The sequence below is a fragment of the Perissodus microlepis genome, chromosome 4, assembly GCF_051167445.1.
Source record: "Perissodus microlepis isolate ML-2025 ecotype Zambia chromosome 4, ASM5116744v1, whole genome shotgun sequence".
In the NCBI taxonomy this organism is placed as follows: Eukaryota; Metazoa; Chordata; class Actinopteri; order Cichliformes; family Cichlidae; genus Perissodus; species Perissodus microlepis.
Window position 1 is genome coordinate 28,212,820 of NC_140464.1, and position 19,563 is coordinate 28,232,382.

The 19,563-nt window shown below is 41.0% G+C and overlaps 2 protein-coding genes across 2 annotated transcripts; one reads left to right on the forward strand and one right to left on the reverse strand.

The window, feature by feature from the left end:
* Positions 1–53: 53 nt before the first annotated feature.
* Positions 54–8,533, reverse strand: coil (coilin p80). Its single transcript, XM_084926886.1, has 7 exons — positions 8,223–8,533; positions 6,233–7,214; positions 6,051–6,140; positions 2,092–2,139; positions 1,890–1,959; positions 1,497–1,585; positions 54–431 (listed from the first exon to the last, which is right to left on the reverse strand). The coding sequence occupies exons 1-7, from the start codon at positions 8,471–8,473 to the stop codon at positions 384–386; spliced, it is 1,578 nt and encodes a 525-aa protein (XP_084783012.1). The 5' UTR covers positions 8,474–8,533; the 3' UTR covers positions 54–383.
* Positions 8,534–9,796: 1,263 nt separating this feature from the next.
* On the forward strand, positions 9,797–18,308 carry scpep1 (serine carboxypeptidase 1). The gene is made up of 13 exons (XM_084926888.1): positions 9,797–9,926; positions 10,129–10,268; positions 11,374–11,463; positions 11,557–11,712; positions 11,852–11,926; positions 13,853–13,925; positions 14,103–14,140; positions 14,565–14,693; positions 15,453–15,537; positions 15,695–15,808; positions 15,924–16,061; positions 17,801–17,964; positions 18,067–18,308. Exons 1-13 carry the CDS (start codon positions 9,866–9,868, stop codon positions 18,127–18,129), a joined length of 1,326 nt encoding a protein of 441 aa, XP_084783014.1. The 5' UTR covers positions 9,797–9,865; the 3' UTR covers positions 18,130–18,308.
* The last annotated feature ends 1,255 nt before the right edge of the window (positions 18,309–19,563 follow it).

Sequence of the window (19,563 nt, forward strand, 5' to 3'; positions counted from 1 at the left end):
TGAATATGCAAAATATTATTTTGTGGATAACACACTAAAATTTTGCCGTCATGTGTGGCTGAGGATGCAGTTTTTTATTGGAAAAACAGTTTATACAAGACTTATCACAGTCACATCTCTGTACAAAAAAATAAAACCATTACAGTGTGCCCCAGTGCTCAAAATCATTACTCATCCCTTCAGCTGATTTAAGCATAAAAACCATTTCATCTCTAAACCCAGTTTAAACAGAGCTGTTAAAAACTTGCTAACAGAGAAGCACAGATAAGAAAGTTTAAATGGACCAGAATCAAAACCATTGGATGTTTTAGCTTTTAAAAGATAAGTCCAGGTCATTAAAAAAATAACTATCTGGGCGTATGAATTCACTCTTTTTCTCAAACTTAAATGATGAGTCTTGGCTCCAGCAGAGACTCCCACCGTTCTGTCACCTATGAGAAGAAAGTGAACATGTTACTTTAAGAACTAGTCAAGTCTGATTTATTTATACAGCAAATTAAAAATAAGAGCTGTGCAGCTAAGAGAACAGAACAATGTAAGACAATAAATTCAATCGTGTCTACGACGATGTAGACCAGCGGGCAAGCACTGTGTCTGAGTCTGACAACACCGGAGCACCACAAGGGACTGTGCTCTCCCCTTTCCTATTCCCCTTCTACACCACAGACTTCAGCCACGGCACAGAGACCTGCCATCTTCAGATGATGGTTGTAGGATGGTAGCTGGATGCATCAGTGGGGGCAATGAGACAGAGTACTGGGCTGTGGAGCTGCAGAATCATCTGCAGCTCAACGTGACAAAGACCAAGGAAATGATTGTGGACTTGAGGAGGACCAGGAAACCAGCGACCCACGTTTCAATCCGGAGGGTCGAAAATAAAACTTGTAACCACATAATTTTCACAGGGATTAATAAAGTATTCTGATTTTAATCTATTCGGAGTGTAAAGGCTTTACAAAAACCAAAACAGCACTTACCCATGCAAAGACTTAAAAACAAACAGTAAAACCTTAAAATCAATCTCAAACTGACTGGCAGCTAAGACGAGTGATATGTGGTCCTGTTAACTCATGAAAAGAGAGAAATGTCTAAAACAATCAGACCTTTTGGCGGTTTTGGGGGGAAAGTTTTTTTTATTTATTTATTGGGGGGGAAATAATTATTTATTTATTTATTGGTGGGGGGATAATAAATAATAAAGTAACATGACCTAATGTATGTAATGTAAAAAGGGTGATAAAGGGTCACACCCACAGAATTATCACCCTACTCAGCATCCATACATATATATTTAACCTCTTATCTCATGGTTTTATTTTGCTCTTATCAGTGTCACATTCAGCAGCAGCAGATTGACTCAAGTAGCTCTGATAAATCTGCTGTGCACTTTGTGACCAGCTCCATTAAAAAACAGCAGATTTAAAGCACACGACACTGGCTTTACTTTTACACTACCTGTGGCTTCAGAGGGTTATTAACAGCATATAAAGTCTTACCCAAGACCCTCTGGACACAGCATACTCCACCCTCTCGGAGCCATCTGGATTTTGATAGACTAGATCAAATTTTCCAGGTTCTACGGAAGCTTTGGAAGAAGCAACAAGTTAGGAATCATTAGAAACAGAAATAAACTAGGAAGGTTAATTCTTAAATCTCTTAACTTCTTCTGAGAAAGTGTTCAGTTCTCTGAAAATGAAAAGGTTTTCGCTGTAACGTATTATATATCACTACCAGTGACATGACCAGTTTAATTAGGTGCTGACAATTCAAAGACATCAGGAGTCGTCTTTTACATTTTGATATAATTACTTACATGATACATTATTTTTAAAAAGGCATGATTATACACAGTTATGATATTGTATGCCAGCGGTGAACTGATCTCCTACCTTGAGAGACATTAAGGAGTTCAAGTTCAATCTGTCTGTTGATTGGGTCAAAGCTCACAATCTTTCCCTCCTAATATAAACAGAACCATAGTTGGTCATAGAGTACGAATGACAGTTTATACCATAGTCTGTATTAAATAAGCTTTTATTAGTAACATCATTCCAAGGTTGTGATTAGGTCATCACAACTGACTGCACTCACCTTGTATTCAGATACCTCTGGTGTGTAGTTTTCAGTTAGCTCCAGGAGCTGCATATAAACACATAGAATTAGGAAATGAATGCAATTCACTTTTTTATTCACACATTATTATTTATATAGCTTCGAATCACAACAGCAGTCGCTTTAAGGGGGCTTTATTCTGTAAGGCAGAGCCCCTACAATAACACAGAGGAAACAAGAGCACTCTGACAGCACAACTCCCCTCGAAGAACGAGGGCTGTAATACATCTGTGATGCTTTATGATGTTTTTATTACAATGCATCAGAGAGCAACTTAGTATCTTCCCCAAGGAAATTTGACATGAAGCAGCCAGCCATGTATTTATTTTATTTTATTACAATATGCCCTCAAAATTATAATATTACCCTGCTTTTATAACAACACACTGATGTCTGACCTTTGACCTTTAAGCATTACATACTAAAATGATGTATTTTATTATCTTTACCAATATAATTGAAGCAGAAATGGCCGAAATCTTTGGTTTCAATAAGCTGAAAAAATGTGAGTGCGGCAGGGTGTGGTTTGTGGCTCAGCCGCAGGGGAGGGGTGGAGCAGCGGGTTCAGGGTGCAGTGTCAGGGGAGTCTGACACACACCTGAGCTCCATCATCTAGCCATGGCTCCCGATAAAAGACGTGCTGGGACCTGAGATGGGAGGTGTGTGTGCTACAAGCAACTGCAGGCAATTATGGGCAAAATAACCACCGGCAGGGCTCTAGACTAACTTTGCACCGGTGCGCACCTTTAAAAAGTTAGGCGCACTCAAATTTTTCAACCGCATCGCTTAACACCGCAGTTTTACATGTGCACTTTTTTGGTGGGGAAATTGCAGTCCATACAGACAACATTCATTTCTAAATTATTAACTAACAATCTTGTGCTTAAAGTGCTTTCTTTTCATCTTTTCTTATTACCCACAGCTACATCCACTTCTGTCAGGCCTAGGCTGCTCACTAGGGCTGGGTATCATCACTGATTTCTATAATCCATTCGATTCCGGTTCTCAAAGTCCTGATTCTATTCAATTTAGCCTCAGACAGTCAGAAATATTATAATTCTGATCATTTATCAGTACTGATACATGAGACTTCATCAGAACTGTGAACATCACAGCAGATGCCTTTGTGTGAAAGTAACAGAGAGAGAGAGAGAGAGAGAGAGCTGTGCATGAAGTGTGATTTTTATCGTGGTGGAAGCAAAACAGCAAAAGTCAGAGGGAATTCATGACGACACTGATCAAATGTGAAGCGTAGTTTGCTGCTTCTTTTGCTGCTGGCTCGGTGAAGTTTGGTTGGAGAGAGACAAAACCTGCAGCTCAGAATCAGCGCAAAAAGACGTAAACACAGAGCGGACCCGACGCATCAGAATCGCTGAGCTCCGACAACGTGTTCGTCTACGGGCCGTCGGGTGAGAAAGCCGAGAAAGAGAAAACCGATTCTGATGCGTCGGGTCCGCTCTGTGTTTACGTCTTTGTGTGGAGTCCGTTAACCTGCTCTCATTTGCTGTTTGGTGGTTGTAGAAATAGTTTTGTGAGCTTTAATCTGAGAATCTGGCGTTTCTGGTAAAACACATTTAGATTTAAAAGTCGATTCAGGATTTAATGAATCAATATCGCTTTATTCAAGCTACTCACCTCCCTCTTCCAACTGCACTTTCAACTGGACCACGGCCAATCAGAGAGGTCCCGCCCCTGACTATCTCTGATTGGTTTAGTCCATGACAGGGGCATAATGTGTGTCTGTTGTTGACCACACGGAGAGTTGCAGAGATTTTTTTTGTTACCCGAACAGTTGGTCGCAGTGGTGCAACCAAATATTTTTTTTAGTCGCACCATTGAAAAATTTGGTCACATTTGCGACCAAATTGGTCGCACTCTAGAGCCCTGACTGGTGATCCAAAGTGGACAGGATAAACAATCCTCTGTTTCCAGGTGAACAATTAAAGCACTACCTATGAAAAAAGCTGAAAACTGGTGATTGACTTATGAGCTACTTAAATATATTAGTGGGTTACCTAGGCAACTGAAATACTCAAAGGTGACCTGCCATCAGCTTCAAAGATATGGGCAACAAACTAACTGCTTCCAGTGTGGATGCAGTTTTAAACAACATAAAAAACTGCTAATAATGGGTTCACAAAAATCTTTGTAAAACATGGTTCCTAATTCTTAGCGACTGCTACCCATAGCGGTTAGCTTCTGAACCACTGTAGCTAACGAGCTAGCCTCTAGCTAGGCATGGCAAACTGCTGCTATTCAGTCACAGCAGCTTTTTTGACTTTTTCGACTTCTCTATAAAGAGTTGCAGAGGAGAAAAAAATCCCAGATTCTCACTAACAGTGTATTTGCTTAGAGAACACTGGATTTAAACATTACATAAAATACTGCACTGTAAGATAAACTCATGGCTTATATGTCTGTGAAGCATTTTGATTTTTCACATAAGTTTACACCTGAACAGAAAATCTTTGATAACTGTCCCCCCGCCCCAAAGTTAAGCTAATTTTGAGTGTTCTACAGTATATTAGCTACAACAGTGTACTACAGCTGATAAGGATGTTGAAAAAACCAGGCACAGAAAAGCCACGCAAACTTGGAAGAGTTGACCTGATTTGTACAAACTGAAATGGCTTGTAGTGGACAGATGCAAGGTCATTAGGGCTGCCACGATTAGTCGACTAGTCATGATTACGTCGACTATCAAAATCGTCGACGACTAATTTAATAGTCGACCCGTCGTTTGAAGCTTTGTAAGATCCCAAAAGACGCAGGAATAAGTAGTAGGATTTAAGAGTGTAATAACGGACTGAAACAGAAGATGGCAGTACTGCGTGTACAAGGATGCCAGCTGCCGTTAAACCCCGAAGAAGAAGAAGCTGTGTCCCAGAATTCATAGCGCAGCCCAGCTCAGTTGTCAACAATGGCGGCAGCTAGTTAGTTTTAATATTACTCTTATTATTCTTTTTGGGTCACAAAATAAAGTTTAACATATTTTTAGGCGAGAATGTAGCTGTGTAAAGCTCAAATATCTGCTCAGTTTATCAAGACACCACATATTTTCAAAAGCGCTCCGACGTTTTCGGAGATGTCTGTTACCCACTAGCTCGATAGTTAGCCGGGGTTCAAGGCTCACTAGAGCCGTGAGAACACCGGACTCCCGGCAAATCGTTTTCAAACCCACCGCGTCTTTCGCTACTCAGGTTAAACATACATAAGTCACTTAGATAATTTTAAAATGTTATTGTTTGGCTTTTTTTTTTGTATTTTATTTATTCCTGAGTAAATCGGTTTGGCTGAGATTAAAGTTATAGTTTTTACACAGCTGAATAAACGTCAAGCAGACAGCTGATTATCAGAAGTGTGAGATGCTCGAGAATATACTCCGGTGTCCTGTTATATTTTAGATAGCAAGGAGCAGACGGCTGAGTTTATTAAACTTCACTGAAACAACCTGCAGATTTTATTAAAATTTAATAAACTGTCATCTTGTCTTTATTTTTAGTTAGCACATACCTTAAACACTACAAGCTGTAAGCTAATGCAAGTTATATAAGAGCAGATGCATGCTGGTGCAATAAGCTGTACATTTTAAGTCCAGTGGATGCATGATCTGATTAGTCGACTAATCGCAAAAAATAATCGGTGACTAGTCGACTATCAAAATAATCGTTTGTGGCAGCCCTAAAGGTCATCGATGGCTACATCCTTGTGCTGTATTGTAAGAGGGCTGATCAGCCTGTTTCACTAACTCATCTACAGAAGGCAGAGGGTACAGCAGATTTAGACTTTTTTTTTCAAAATAAAAGTATGACATTATTCTCAAAATCATCAATAGTATTTTTTTCTTAGTGTAGCCCTGAAACTCCTTCAGAACAACACTATGAGGGCTGATAGCTTTCATTTTTAACCTGGAGATGACTGCAGTTTACAACACCCACCTTAAAGGCAATCCTCTGCCCCACCTGTGGAGGAGCAGCTAACACGGGCATGGAGTTGTAGTCCTGCTTGGGTACACTCACAGCTTCATTCTATAAATGGAGACAGAAAGTCAAGAATGCTTTTTAATTCATTTTGAGAGCAGATATTACATTTAAATTTTAGGCTTCAGATACAGACAAACCTGCAGGATCACTGACGTGTTGGTCAGTGAATCATTCTGGTAAGACTGCTCTGTGGCTCCATTATAGCTGGACCCAAAGCTGCTACTGTTCCCTCTGCTTGCTCCTCCTCTACCCCCACCCGTAACACTTGCTCCCTGACCACCGCCACATCTGGCTTTCCCTCTGCCGCGACCTTGCCAAGGAGACTGAATACCTATGCCACCTCTGGGCTGCTGCAGCGGCCTTCGTATCACCAGCTGGATCTCGTCTTCACTGTCCGAGTTGGAACCCTTTGCTGCTGTATGAGGTGGCTCAGCTATGCTGGCGGTCTGTTCTGGATTATCGTTTGTAGGCTGCGGGGCTGAAGGAGCCCGACTCGATTCTGAGGTGGCAGCCGTGGTTTTTAAAGATTTGTTTCTGGGCTGGATTTTCACACTGGCAGCCTCATCAGGAGAAGACTCTGTTTCTGAAGAGGATGACGATGACAGTGGAGGTTTTTTGGGGGCAGGTTTTGTGTTTGATGGGACCTTGGAGGGAGCAGGAGTGGAGGTGGGTGTTTTTGTTGTTTTTTTGGGTACGACATCTTCATCACTGCTGCTACTACTGGAATCTGAAGAGGAGGCTTTTTGTGGTTTTGATGCTTGGAGCTTCTTGGTGCTTTTACTCAGCCGGCTGACAGCAGCTGGAATCTTTGGGAGATCAGCTGGTTTGGGAGAAGCAGGAGCACCTTTTTCCTTTGGCTTCTTTTTCTTCTTCTCTTTCTTCTCTGTGGGTTTTCCCTGTACATTCTCATTCTGGTCATCACTTGCCACTAGGTTGGCACCGTCTGTCATTCTGTCCTCGTTATTTTTCTTCCTCTTTTTCTTCTTCCATTCGACACTCACTCCATTTTCTTCTGGCACAGTGTCTTCTGTGGCTCGCCGTCTCTTTCTGCCGCTTTCACTTGCTGCATCTGGATGACTGCTGTATCCATTCAACTCATTCATCCAGCCCACCTTCACCCTGACACAAAAACAGAACACATCTTAAAGGAATAGCTGAACATTATACATTATACAATGGATGTATTATGTCAAATTTCCTTGACACAAATAAAAAAGGTCAGTGGCAAACTATCCAGGGTGTACCCTGCTTCTCACAGACGGACAGATGACAGAAATGAACGTCAAACCTGTTTACTTACCTAGTTATCCAACCCTTACAGGCAAGTTGGAACCTTAAGACACACTCTTGATGACACAGGGCTAACACTGAGAAACAGCAGGCAACCACAAAAGCACATTTAAACCTACACATGATTTAGAATCAGCAGTCTGCCCAACATGCAGATCTCTCTGTTGTGACAGGAAACCCACACAGATCTGAACCCCAGAACCATCTCATTGTCAGATGACAGTGCAGAATACTGAAAAACTGACTGTTGTAAAGCATACAGCATTTGATTTGTTGTAGCTTTTGAACTAACAAAATGAATACGTGTGAATTTAAATTTTGTGTTGCTTATGTTAAGACTTAAACTTAACAAACTTGAGGTGTGTTGGTCATTTGAAGTATGTTACATTGGTGCATACTTCAAATTAGGTTCAAATTAGATTAGTACAGACTCAAGACTCTGGGGTGACAGGAGAATAAATGGTGCCACAACTTTGGAAAATTAAGTCTACATGAAGTTTGTTTCAAATCCACACTTCACTCAATAGCCCTGTGCCAAATACGCGTATTTCGTTTTTGCAAACAGAGCCTCAGAATAGATAACATTGAAAGGATGTTTTGGTTGTATTTTATTAACGTTTTTTTTTCCCTTTTATGACGACAAAGTGTCTAAAAAAATCACGATATACCGTGCCACGATCCAGGTTTTTGTTCATACCACCCAGAGCTAGGCAAGCAAGCAGCGTCCACATGGTACTGAGCTGAGTGTTTAGAGACATGTTGTAACTAAATAACTCGTATTAAATATGCCAGGATCTGTCAGCGCTTTGAAAGTTACAACTAACAAAGCACGCGCACCTGACGCTGTCGTTGTCCCGCACCACGTAGATGCTCTCCGTGTGCGGCAGGTAGCAGTCTTCTATGAACAGGCTGAGGATGCTCCCGCCGCTGAATTCAAACTTCTCCCTGATGACGCTCTCCAGGTCGGCCACCACGCGACACACGTTTAGGTCTACGAGCAGCCAGCACATGCGGCAACCGACGACAGCCGGCGGCGGGTAGTCAAAGTACAGGCGCAGTCGGATAAAGTTGTTACTGTGGGCAGCCATGACGGCTCCAGCACCAAAACACACCGGCTGCTGTACTCCCTCTGCAAGCTCAAAGACGACACTTCCGCTCTTCAAAATAAGAGTGCAAACTCAAATGTATTTCATTTCCCTATTCAAAGAAAAGACTATTATATTAATAATAACTCTGTAATGACAGCTATACCCACATCATATCAACTTATCACGTATTCGTTTGTAGTCTCAGACTTTTATTTTAAATTATCACTTTTCAACGGAAGTGAGGCGCACGTGTTTGGCGCTGTCAATACCCTCGTTTACAATATTGACCTCTGCTGGCGTGGAGGAAGTACTGAATTATTACAGAGCTCCATCGCAGCCAAATGATCGAGAAATATTCACCAGAGGCTCTTGTCGTAACTTAAAACTAAGCTCAAACTGAACTGAAAAATGACTTGAATAAAAGCTTATCTTCATTCTTCTTGGGATTTTTTTTTGTTAAAGTCCTTAAAACTGACTTTATGACTCATTCAAGCATTAAAAATGCACATAACTAACGGGTTGAACCACTGGTCTGTCTACACATAATAGACAACTTATATCAGCATGGTTATCAGATTTTCCTTAAAAAACGAAAAAGAAAAACATTAGGACCAAAGAAAAAGTGGCAAGCCTAGAACACTGTCTACATCAGATGACCAGTTTCTGGAATCCATGTCTGCTAGAAATAGGAAAAATCCAGCAAGACCTGGAAAAATAAAAAAAAGAGATATATTAAGACCTTGATCCATCTACTCTTGGCCAAAGTCTTGTCGGAAATGGTCTGAATGAAAAGGTCGCTGTAAACAAGCCATTCCTAAGGAAGGGTAAAGGCTGCAGTATGTCATAGTACACAAAAACTGGATTGAAAATGAGGGGAAACAAGTCAAATCTAAAATGGTTCTAACTATTATCAGCGTGTATGTCTCTGTAGGACACAGAGTAGGAGAGTCACTTTTATCCCAATACAGCAGTTCTGCACCTAAAATCTGAGCCTTTCCTGCCTCCTTGCCGTTTCTTTTATAACTGAACTGCTCACTTTGTCTGAACTGTGTGCATTTATATTGATGCTTTATGTCTGTCTTATGAGGTGCAGTGCTCTCTGTGCCTGTTTTAATTGTTAATTGCCCCTTGGGGATAAATGAAGTGTTTCTGGGATTTGAAATGAATGTTAGATCAAACTCATCGTCTTTTCTTCTTTTCTTTTGATGTTCATTGAGGTTTTTCAGAGTCCTTAAGTCACTTCAGTCCCTTCAGTGCTCCGAGGTTATTATAACTTTACTTTGTGACGCAATATTTAAAAAAATGTGTCGGTCAGCTGACCACGGGTTTGGTCATGTGACTTCTCGTTGCAGTTGAAATTATGCGGAGCCTTTACAGCTAGACACTTTAACGATGGTTTCCTTCCGAGTAGACTTTACTTTGTGTTTCTTACTCAGCGTTGTGCTGTCTAAAGGTAAGATATCCGCACAGTGGACGAGGCTCTTACAGACTTCTTCTCGGGTTTTTTACCTCCCACTTTGACTTCAAAACGAAAGTAACGTTTTGATCGCTCATCACAGACTGGTTTATTGTTTCTGGTAGAATGACGATGTAACACTGTCACACTGTAACCGAACACCAGGTTAACAAAGTGGATGTGATTGAATTCTGCGCAGGGCTCCCCTCTGCTCTGCGGAGCAAAGAAGCCTGGAACTATGTGGAGGTGAGAGACGGGGCCCACATGTTTTGGTGGCTCTATTATGCTGACAGTGTACAAGCCCAGTACAAGGACCTGCCTCTGGTCATGTGGCTGCAGGTAGGACTTCATGATTTTTGTTTTCCACCTTAACTGGGCTTCCAGCGATGTCAGCATTTCAATCAAACTCCCGATTCGTCCCATTTACGAACATTTTACGCGTGTTTAGTCGCTTAGTATCAGTCCCATTACGTTTAGACCAAATAAATTGTCAATGAGATTTTCTTTTTACACGAATAAATAAATAACCTATATAGGAATTTAAACTGTGAATTCCTAACTTTGCCTGCAACTTCCCCCACGACCTTATGCTGACAGCTTAAAAAGTTATTTTTCATTTAGGCAGTAGGCTGTCTACAGTCTGCACCTACAATACCTGCACTGTCTGTAGGGTCTCATATATTTTTGTAGTTCATTCAAGTTGAAGCATGCAGAAGTTTTTTTTGTACTGGACACAGAGAGTGATCCATCCCCAGACACTCAAGCGTTCAACTGTTAGTTGGAGTAAGACTGGAAAGTGGGGGTCAGTCTTGTCTGTATGTTTCTGAGGGGGAACAAAAGTCCACAAGACTAATAATGCTTCAAGTATTTATGTCTTATTTAGTGATTCTCATCCCATATCAACTGTCTGTCTTGCCTGTTGTATGCAAATACTGATTGAATAAATAATAAAGTCCACAGGAAGCTAAGAAATCCCCTGAAGCTGTTCACTGAGCATCATTAATCACTTAACAATCAGGTCTGTGACAAATCGAGCACATGCATGGTTGCATTCTCAAACATGTGCAGCATCATGCTACCAGTCCATCTTCCTGTACAGTGATGTCTGCAGGAAGTTGTGATGTTCAGAGATTGTGTCCCCGTCTGATCAAATGATCAGGCCTTTGGTTAAAAATGGAATGGGGCTTAGACTGAGAGGTGGTAAGAGTGAGTAATGGCAGTGTTGTTTTTATTTCTAACTACAAAAGAGGAACAATTATGGTCTAATTTTAAACTTTCCACCTAATGACCTTGTATTGCATTATTTTTCTGATCCCACCCCCTGCCACCAAAAACAAACAAACAGTAATAGAGACGTGTACGTTAATGGCTCATTTAATACGAATGTGGCTTGTGCTGAGTTAAATGGCAAATATAACAATGTTTACCTGTGTGTGTGTTTTAGGGTGGCCCAGGAGGATCTGGAAGTGGCTTTGGCAACTTTGAGGAAATTGGACCCTTGAACAGAGATCTAGAGCCCAGAAAAACAAGCTGGGTAAGGATTTATTGTAACTGAAGAGTGCTTCAAAGAAAGTATAAATGAATAGATTATCATGCTGACGTGTGTGTGTGTGTGTGTGACCTTTAGGTCCAGGCAGCCAATTTGTTATTTGTAGATAACCCTGTGGGCACTGGCTTTAGCTACACAGACAGGCCAGATGCCTATGCTACCAATGTGTCCACTGTAGCCTCAGACATGCTGGTGCTGCTCAAACGCTTCTTCTCAGAAAAGCCTGAGTTCCAGGTATGTCCATTATTGCATTTTTTATTTTTTATTTTTTTGCCTGCTTGTCAGAAAGATGGGCTCATCAGACGTTGTCTAAAGTGACTCCAAAACACATTAGTATTAAAGGAGCTAAAGTGTACTGTTCTGTTCTTTTCAGAGCATCCCCTTCTACATTTTCTCTGAGTCATATGGAGGGAAGATGGCAGCTGCTATCTCCTTAGAACTCAGCAAGGTGAGGTGACTTATTTTGGGATCTTTCTGTTGTTCTTGGCACAGCATTCAGTTCAGTGTGAGCTCCCTGCTATTGGAAAGTCCCAGTAATAAAGATGTCATGTGATAGAAAAGGGAAGTAGAGACAACGTGACGTTTAAAGAAAAAAAAAACAACTGTCTGACAGCTTGTAAAGCCTATTCTTCTGGAGAATTAAGCAATAACTTTTATTGTAGTTTGTTTTATTTTTTTAGCTGGTCACATTTTTTTATATTATTTTATGAGAGAGAGATATTTAGAGCTGTTAATGATTTATATTCTGTTTAAAGCACATTGATTGAGTTAAGTAACATGAAATGTGCTTTATAAATATAGCTGACATTAGCAATGTTAAATTGATAGGTATGCTGTATGAAATCAGATTGATGGTCATTTGTACCACCAGTCAAAAGTTTGGACACGCCTTCTCATTTAATGGGATTTCTTTATTTTCATGACTTTTAACATTGTAGATTCTCCCTGAAGGCATCAAAACTATGAATGAACACATATGGAATTATGTAGTAAACAACTCAAAACACGTTTTATATTTTAGATTCTTCCAAATATCCACCCTTTGCTTTGATTACTGCTTTGCACACTCTTTGCATTCTCTGGATGAGCTTCATGAGGTCATCACCTAAAATGGTTTTTCAACAGTCGTGAAGGAGTTCCCAGAGATCCTGAGCACTTGTTGGTCCTTTTGCCTTCACTCTGCGGTCCATCTCATCCCAAACCATCTCCACTGGGTTTAGGTCAGGTGACTGTGGAGGCCAGGCCTCCATCACTCTCCTTTTTGATCAAACAGTCCTTACACAGCCTGGAGGTGTGTTTGGTGTCGTTGTCCTGTTGAAGAATAAATGATGGTCCAATGAAACACAAACCTGATGAGATGGCATGCTGCTGCAGGATGATGTGGTAGCCATGCTGGTTCAGTGTGCCTTCAATTTTGAATAAACCCCCAACTGTGTCACCAGCAAAGCACCCCCACACCATCACACCTCCTCCTCCATGCTTCACAGTGGGAACTTCCTTTCACCTTTCCTGCTTTGCGCAAAGAAATGGTGGGTGGAACCAAAGATCTCCAATTTGGACTCATCAGACCAAAGCACAGATGTCCACTGGCCTAAGGTCCATTCCTTGTGTTTCTCGGCCCAAACAAATCTCTTCTGCTTGTTGCTTTTCCTTAGTCGTGGTTTCTTAGCAGCTATTTGACCATAAAGGCCTGATTCACACAGTGTCCTCTAAACAGTTGATGTAGAGATGAGTCTGCTACTGGAACTCTGTGTGACATTTATCTGAGCTCTAATCTGTTAACTTGAGATTTGTGAGGCTGGTGACTCGGATGAATTTATCCTGAGCAGCAGAGGTGACTCTTGGTCTTCCTTTCCTGGGGCGTCCTCATGTGAGCCAGTTTCATTAAGGCACTTGATGGTTTTGCGACTGCACTTGGGGACACATTCAAAGTTAGCAATGTTCTGGACTGACTGACCTTCAGTTCTTAAAGTAATGATGGGCTGTTTCTCTTTACTTAGCTGATTGGTTCTCGCACTAATATGAATTCTAACAGTTATCAAATGGGGCTGTCAGCTGTGTACTAACATGACTTCTGTCCAACACAATCTCTCTGTCTCAACCCCAATAAGAAGGCACAAAATTCCACAAATGAACCCTGACACAGCACACCTGTGACGTGAAACCATTTCAGGTGACCCTGTCAACAAAGCAAAGGGGTGGTTACTTTGAAGAATCTGAAATATAAAACATATTTATTTATCAATATTTTTCTTTGTTACATCATTCCATGTATCTTGCTTCATATATTTGATGTCGTCAGTATGTATCTACAATGTAGAAATTAGTAAAAAATAAATAAAACCATTCATTTGTGTCTCTTATCTGTTTATAGGCCATAACCCAAGGGACAGTCAAATGCAACTTTTCTGGTGTGGCACTTGGAGACTCATGGATTTCACCACTGGGTCAGTATCAGATATTAAGTATCAACACCATGTGCCAAGAAAGACTTCATTTTAACCATAGGATGAGAACAAATGGCAGGTTTTTGCTGTTGGGGTTAAAAACTTCAAGCAAGGCTGAGTGAATTTCTGTTGATTCAGTGGGAGTGTTTATCTTGAACACATTTGTTTCATCCACAGACTCTGTTATGACATGGGGACCATATCTCTACACCACTGTAAGTAACACACCATAGACTGCATATATTAACCTGTCTTGATGTCACCAGTTGGTACAATCCTGCATTTTCACCATTGCGATCTTGGCATTTTAAAACCGGATGTGATGAGTGAAACATCTGACTGAAAAATGTTGCGAGCTCATTGGCTACCACTTATCATTGGGTTCTTTTTCCTTTAGCATAATCTGGTTTATCCTCCTTTCTGTCTATAATAGTGATCATAACTTACTAAATGAACTCCATTTTGCATTCACTATGACCTGAAATTAGCATCTAATCTCAACAGTGTCATCATTTACAAAAAATGATGACACTGTTGAGATTATGAAGCTACGATGATCTTTCATATACAGTGTATGTAACACACAGGTAAGAGTCTTTTTGTCCATTGTGTTGAGCTTCCATATGATTCTGTGTGCAGTCCCTCCTGGATGATTACGGCCTGGCAGATGTCAGTAAGGCAGCAGAGGCAGTGAAGCAAGCCGTGGAGCAGGGCCAGTTTCTTAAAGCGACTGAGCTGTGGTCTATGACTGAGTCTGCTGTAGAGCGGGTTTGTACAACACTACATAATTTGGAGAAAATGCTTGCTGGATATTTAATGTTTTGTCTAATCTTAAATTGCTTTATGGAAGTGGTGTTCCATCGGGGCAATCAGGGCAAGCAGTGCTTGTCTAGTAAAATCTACCAACAGACATTAATTTAAACATACAAAAGAGAAAGCATCTCTCCTTTCATCTCAAACAACCTTGTCGTAAAACTTCTCACCTGTTTGCATTTTTCTTGAAGTTACTGCCATCTTGTGGCCATAGTTGGTTCATGGCTCTGGAAGCAGAATTAACTCCGCTTGACTCCATTCTTTGGAATCTGCATCGGCCAATGTTTTCATGGGCAAATCTGTGTCCCAATAAAAATGGCTTCAGCCTGTCAAGCTGAGAAGCCATGTTTGCATATGTACATCATAAACTTCTACTCTCTGACTGATAGTGGAAACTGACATGATCTCTTCAACAGTGTTATAAGATAGTGTGTGTGTGTGTGTGTGTGTGTGTGTGTGTGTGTGTGTGTGTGTGTGTGTGTGTGTGTGTGTGTGTGTGTGTGTGTATGGAATCGCTGTTGCTTTTATTCTGTTATACATGCATAACCTGTTTAACTGAGATGACTATTAGTACAACTATATATTAATATGGTCACCTTTGGCTAGGAGCATACACACTGAAGATATGTTATATTTTTGTGTAAACAAAATGTTAATAAAGTAGTTTTTGCCATATTTATGTATTGTTTTGTCTTATTTTTGGTTTTCCTTAAGAATACCAATGGAGTCAACTTCTACAACATCCTAACTCAGAGTTCAGATGAGAAGCTCACCTCTTCTGCAGGGCTGGACTTTATCAGTAAGACTCTGATCTAAATGATTCCATCTAGTCAGTAAACTAGACCACATGGGTTTGGTGATTTTTAAAAACCTGTCCTACTTAAGTCTAAATGTAAAGTTTAAAAAAAACATTTCTTCGATGACTATCTACTGATGCTCTTCCTACTTTATACCAGGTCTGCAGAAATATCGTCACATTCGCCCCCTCCACAGCCAGTCCCTGAGTCAGCTGATGAATGGACCAATAAGGAAGAAGCTGGGTATCATTCCTGACAATGTCACATGGGGAGGTACGATTTCTTGAAGTGAAAGATCAAGGAACTGTTTGTCCTTTCATTTTAGATGCTTGAAAATACTAAACATCATAAAACCTTGTTCCCTCTCCTGTTTTTGCTGTGACCTCAGGTCAGGCTGATGAGGTCTTCACTAACATGGCAGGAGACTTTATGAAGCCAGTGGTGGACATAGTTGACCAGCTGCTGACTGCTGGAGTTAAAGTCACAGTCTACAATGGACAGCTTGATCTCATCGTGGACACTATGGGTTAGTTACTCAGTAAATTACGAAGATGGGTGACGCACCAAGTACAGGGTGGGCCATTTATGTGGATACACCGTAATAAAATGGGAATGGTTGGTGATATTAAAGTCCTGTTTGTGGCACATTAGTATATGTGAGGGAGCAAACTCCTCAAGATGGGTGGTGACCATGGTGGCCATTTAGAAGTCGGCCATCTTGGATACAACTTTTGTTTTTTCAATAGGAAGAGGGTCATGTGACACATCAAACTTATTGGTAATGTCACAAGAAAAACAATGGTGTGCTTGGTTTCAACGTAACTTTATTCTTTCTGAGTTATTTACAAGTTTCTGACCACTTATAAAATGTGTTCAATGTGCTGCCCATTGTGTTGGATTGTCAATGCAACCCTCTTCTCCCACTCTTCACACACTGATAGCAATACCGCAGGAGAAATGCCAGCACAGGCATCCAGTATCCGTAGTTTCAGGTGCTGCACATCTCGTATCTTCACACCATAGACAATTGCCTTCAGATGACCCCAAAGATAAAAGTCTAAGGGGGTCAGATCGGGAGACCTTGGGGGCCATTCAACTGGCCCACGACGACCAATCCACTTTCCAGGAAACTGTTCATCTAGGAATGCTCGGACCTGGCACCCATAATCTGGTGGTGCACCATCTTGCTGGAAAAACTCAGGGAACGTGCCAGCTTCAGTGCACAAAGAGGGAAACACATCATCATGTAGCAATTTCAAATATCCAGTGGCCTTGAGGTTTCCATTGATGAAGAATGGACCCACTATCGTTGTACCCCATATACCACACCAAACCATCACTTTTGTTGTTCCAACAGTCTTGGAGGGATCCATCCAATGTGGGTTAGTGTCAGACCAATAGCGGTGGTTTTGTTTGTTAACTTCACCAGTCACATAAAAGTTTGCCTCATCACTGAACAAAATCTTCTGCGTGAACTGAGGGTCCTGTTCCAATTTTTGTTTTGCCCATTCTGCAAATTCTGTGCGCCAGTCTGGGTCATCCTCGTTGAGATGCTGCAGTAGCTGGAGTTTGTAAGGGTGCCATTTGTGAGTAGCTAATATCCGCCGAAGGGATGTTCGACTAATGCCACTCTCCAGTGACATGCGGTGAGTGCTACGCTGTGGGCTCTTGCTGAATGAAGCTAGGACAGCCACTGATGTTTCTTCATTAGTGACAGTTTTCTTGCGTCCACATTTTGGCAAATCCAACACTGAACCAGTTTCACGAAACTTAGCAAGCAACTGTAGCATGGGAGATGGGTGGTCTCGTAGGGTGTCTTGCATTGAAATCTGCTGCAATGACCCGGTTACTGCGTTCACCAGATATCCACACAATTTCGATCCGCTCCTCACGTGTTAACCTCTTCGACATGTCAATGGCTGTGAACGAAGAGAAACTTGTAAATAACTCACGAAAGAATAAAGTTATGTTGAAACCAAGCACACCATTGTTTTTCTTGTGACATTACCAATAAGTTTGATGTGTCACATGGCCCTCTTCCTATTGGAAAAAACAAAAGTTGTATCCAAGATGGCCGACTTCTAAATGGCCACCATGGTCACCACCCATCTTGAGGAGTTTGCCCCCTCACATATACTCATGTGCCACAAACAGGACTTTAATATCACCAACCAGTCCCATTTTATTACAGTGTATCCATATAAATGGCCCACCCTGTATATGTCCCTGTTGAGTCTAAGCACCTGGATCTTTGTCTTCTCACAGGTCAGGAGCTGTGGGTGAAGCAGCTAAAGTGGGAGGGGATTCGTAATTTTAACGAGCTTAAGTGGACTCCTCTCGATGATCCTGCCACCCCGGGCGTTACTGGAGCTTTCTGCAAGACTTTTAAGAACTTTGCCTTTTATTGGATTCTCAAAGCTGGTCACATGGTAAGCTAGAATGAGTCAGTTGATGAAATGTAGATAAATAGAGCCTAATTTCTTTTTATTAATATTTAACATAAAATGTCATCTTTTTGTCTGTCCTCACAGATTCCTTCAGATCAGGGACCTATGGCCTTGCAGATGCTGAAGATGATCACCCAGCAGGCCTGAACACCTTTCTCTGATCCAAGCTGGAAGTGCACTGACAATCATAATGATCACATTATTTTTAAAAAATATATAAATTTCACTCCCTGCTAAACAAACTCCAAAGTGCAGTTGATTACAATACTGTGTAACATTTTAACCCAATAAAAAGCAATAAAGACACATTTGTTTCATAAAGGCTACTTTGTTGTCTTTATTTAAATGTTGTACAGAGTGTCAAATGCTGTTCAGTACAGAGTCCTGAGCCACCCCTCATTTTATGAAATGGGGAAACGGATGCAGTGATTTATTGAAACATGTAAACAAATGGAAATGCTGCATATAAAGCAAAAACAGTTTATTCTTCAACAGTCTGAACTCTGTTAGGTAAGCATTCATGGAAGTTCTTTAAGTAGAAGAAGAAAGACATCCTGAGGTGCTTCTTGGGCTCTTAGTTGCCTTTTTTGTTAAAATGATCCCACACTGCTTCAGTAATGATGAGGATGTTGAGGATCTGTGTGTGTGTGTGTGTGTGTGTACACGTGTATTAATATTTTTGTGGGGACCAAAAATTGGAAGTTTACTAAACTTACGGGGAACAAAATCCCAGTTCCTACAAGTTTGAAGACATTTTTGAGGCTCAAAATGTGGTTTTAGTGTCAGGGTTATGATTAGGTTTAGGCATTCATTTTTGATGGTTAGGGTAAGCAGCTCGGGAAAGCATTATGTCAATGTGATGTCCCCACAAGGATATGAATACACGTGTGTCAGTGTGTGTGCCATTGTCAATCTGAACAATTAAGCTGCTGTTAGTCTTTTTTTTTTTTAATGCTGCATGGTGACTAACAATCGAATGGCGTTTTACTACAATAATAATTCCATAAATTGTGTTTTGGTTTTGACAAGCTGCTGGTGCATAAAGACACAGTTTAAAATTGGTCCTTTGCTAAACTGTCTGTTGTGTATGAACACAAAACTAGTTCATCCCTTGAGTTGGTTCCTTTTTTATGCTTGAATGGTAAATGGCCTGCATTTGTATAGCGCTTTACTTAGTCCCTAAGGACCCCAAAGCGCTTTACACTACATTCAGTCATTCACCCACCCACAGATGAGCATTTATACTCGGTTAATGATTCGTGGTTAAGAGGCTTGACAAAAACATTCTGAAAATGGTCAGGTACAAGAGCTGGACTGAACATGAATCAAAAAGCAGCCAATGTCCAAGGAAATTTGCTTAAGATACAATAGACACATAAACAGTGGGTGGCTTGAGCCCTTTTTCCGTTATGTCTAAATTTCAATCCTTAAATTACAACCAAAACTTCCATCACTGAGCACAGCAAGAAGATCCGTTTACCCTTTGACATTTAAAACGAACTTTCCTTGACATTCGAGGAAACATACCAAATGTAGTCATCATCTTCATGCAATAATGTTGTACTGTAAGAATCTCTCTAT

Bases quoted from the DNA above. Each gene is read 5' to 3' on its own strand.
- coil (XM_084926886.1), bottom strand. From the start codon at position 8,473: ATGGCTGCCCACAGTAACAACTTTATCCGACTGCGCCTGTACTTTGAC. The intron at 1,960-2,091 runs GTGAGTGCAGTC...TGTTTATATTAG, and splicing joins CAGAGGTATCTGAATACAAG to GAGGGAAAGATTGTGAGCTT. The intron at 1,586-1,889 runs GTAGGAGATCAG...CTTCTTCCAAAG, and splicing joins ACTCCTTAATGTCTCTCAAG to CTTCCGTAGAACCTGGAAAA.
- scpep1 (XM_084926888.1), top strand. From the start codon at position 9,866: ATGGTTTCCTTCCGAGTAGACTTTACTTTGTGTTTCTTACTCAGCGTT. The intron at 11,464-11,556 runs GTAAGGATTTAT...TGTGACCTTTAG, and splicing joins AGCCCAGAAAAACAAGCTGG to GTCCAGGCAGCCAATTTGTT. The intron at 16,062-17,800 runs GTTAGTTACTCA...GTCTTCTCACAG, and splicing joins TCTCATCGTGGACACTATGG to GTCAGGAGCTGTGGGTGAAG.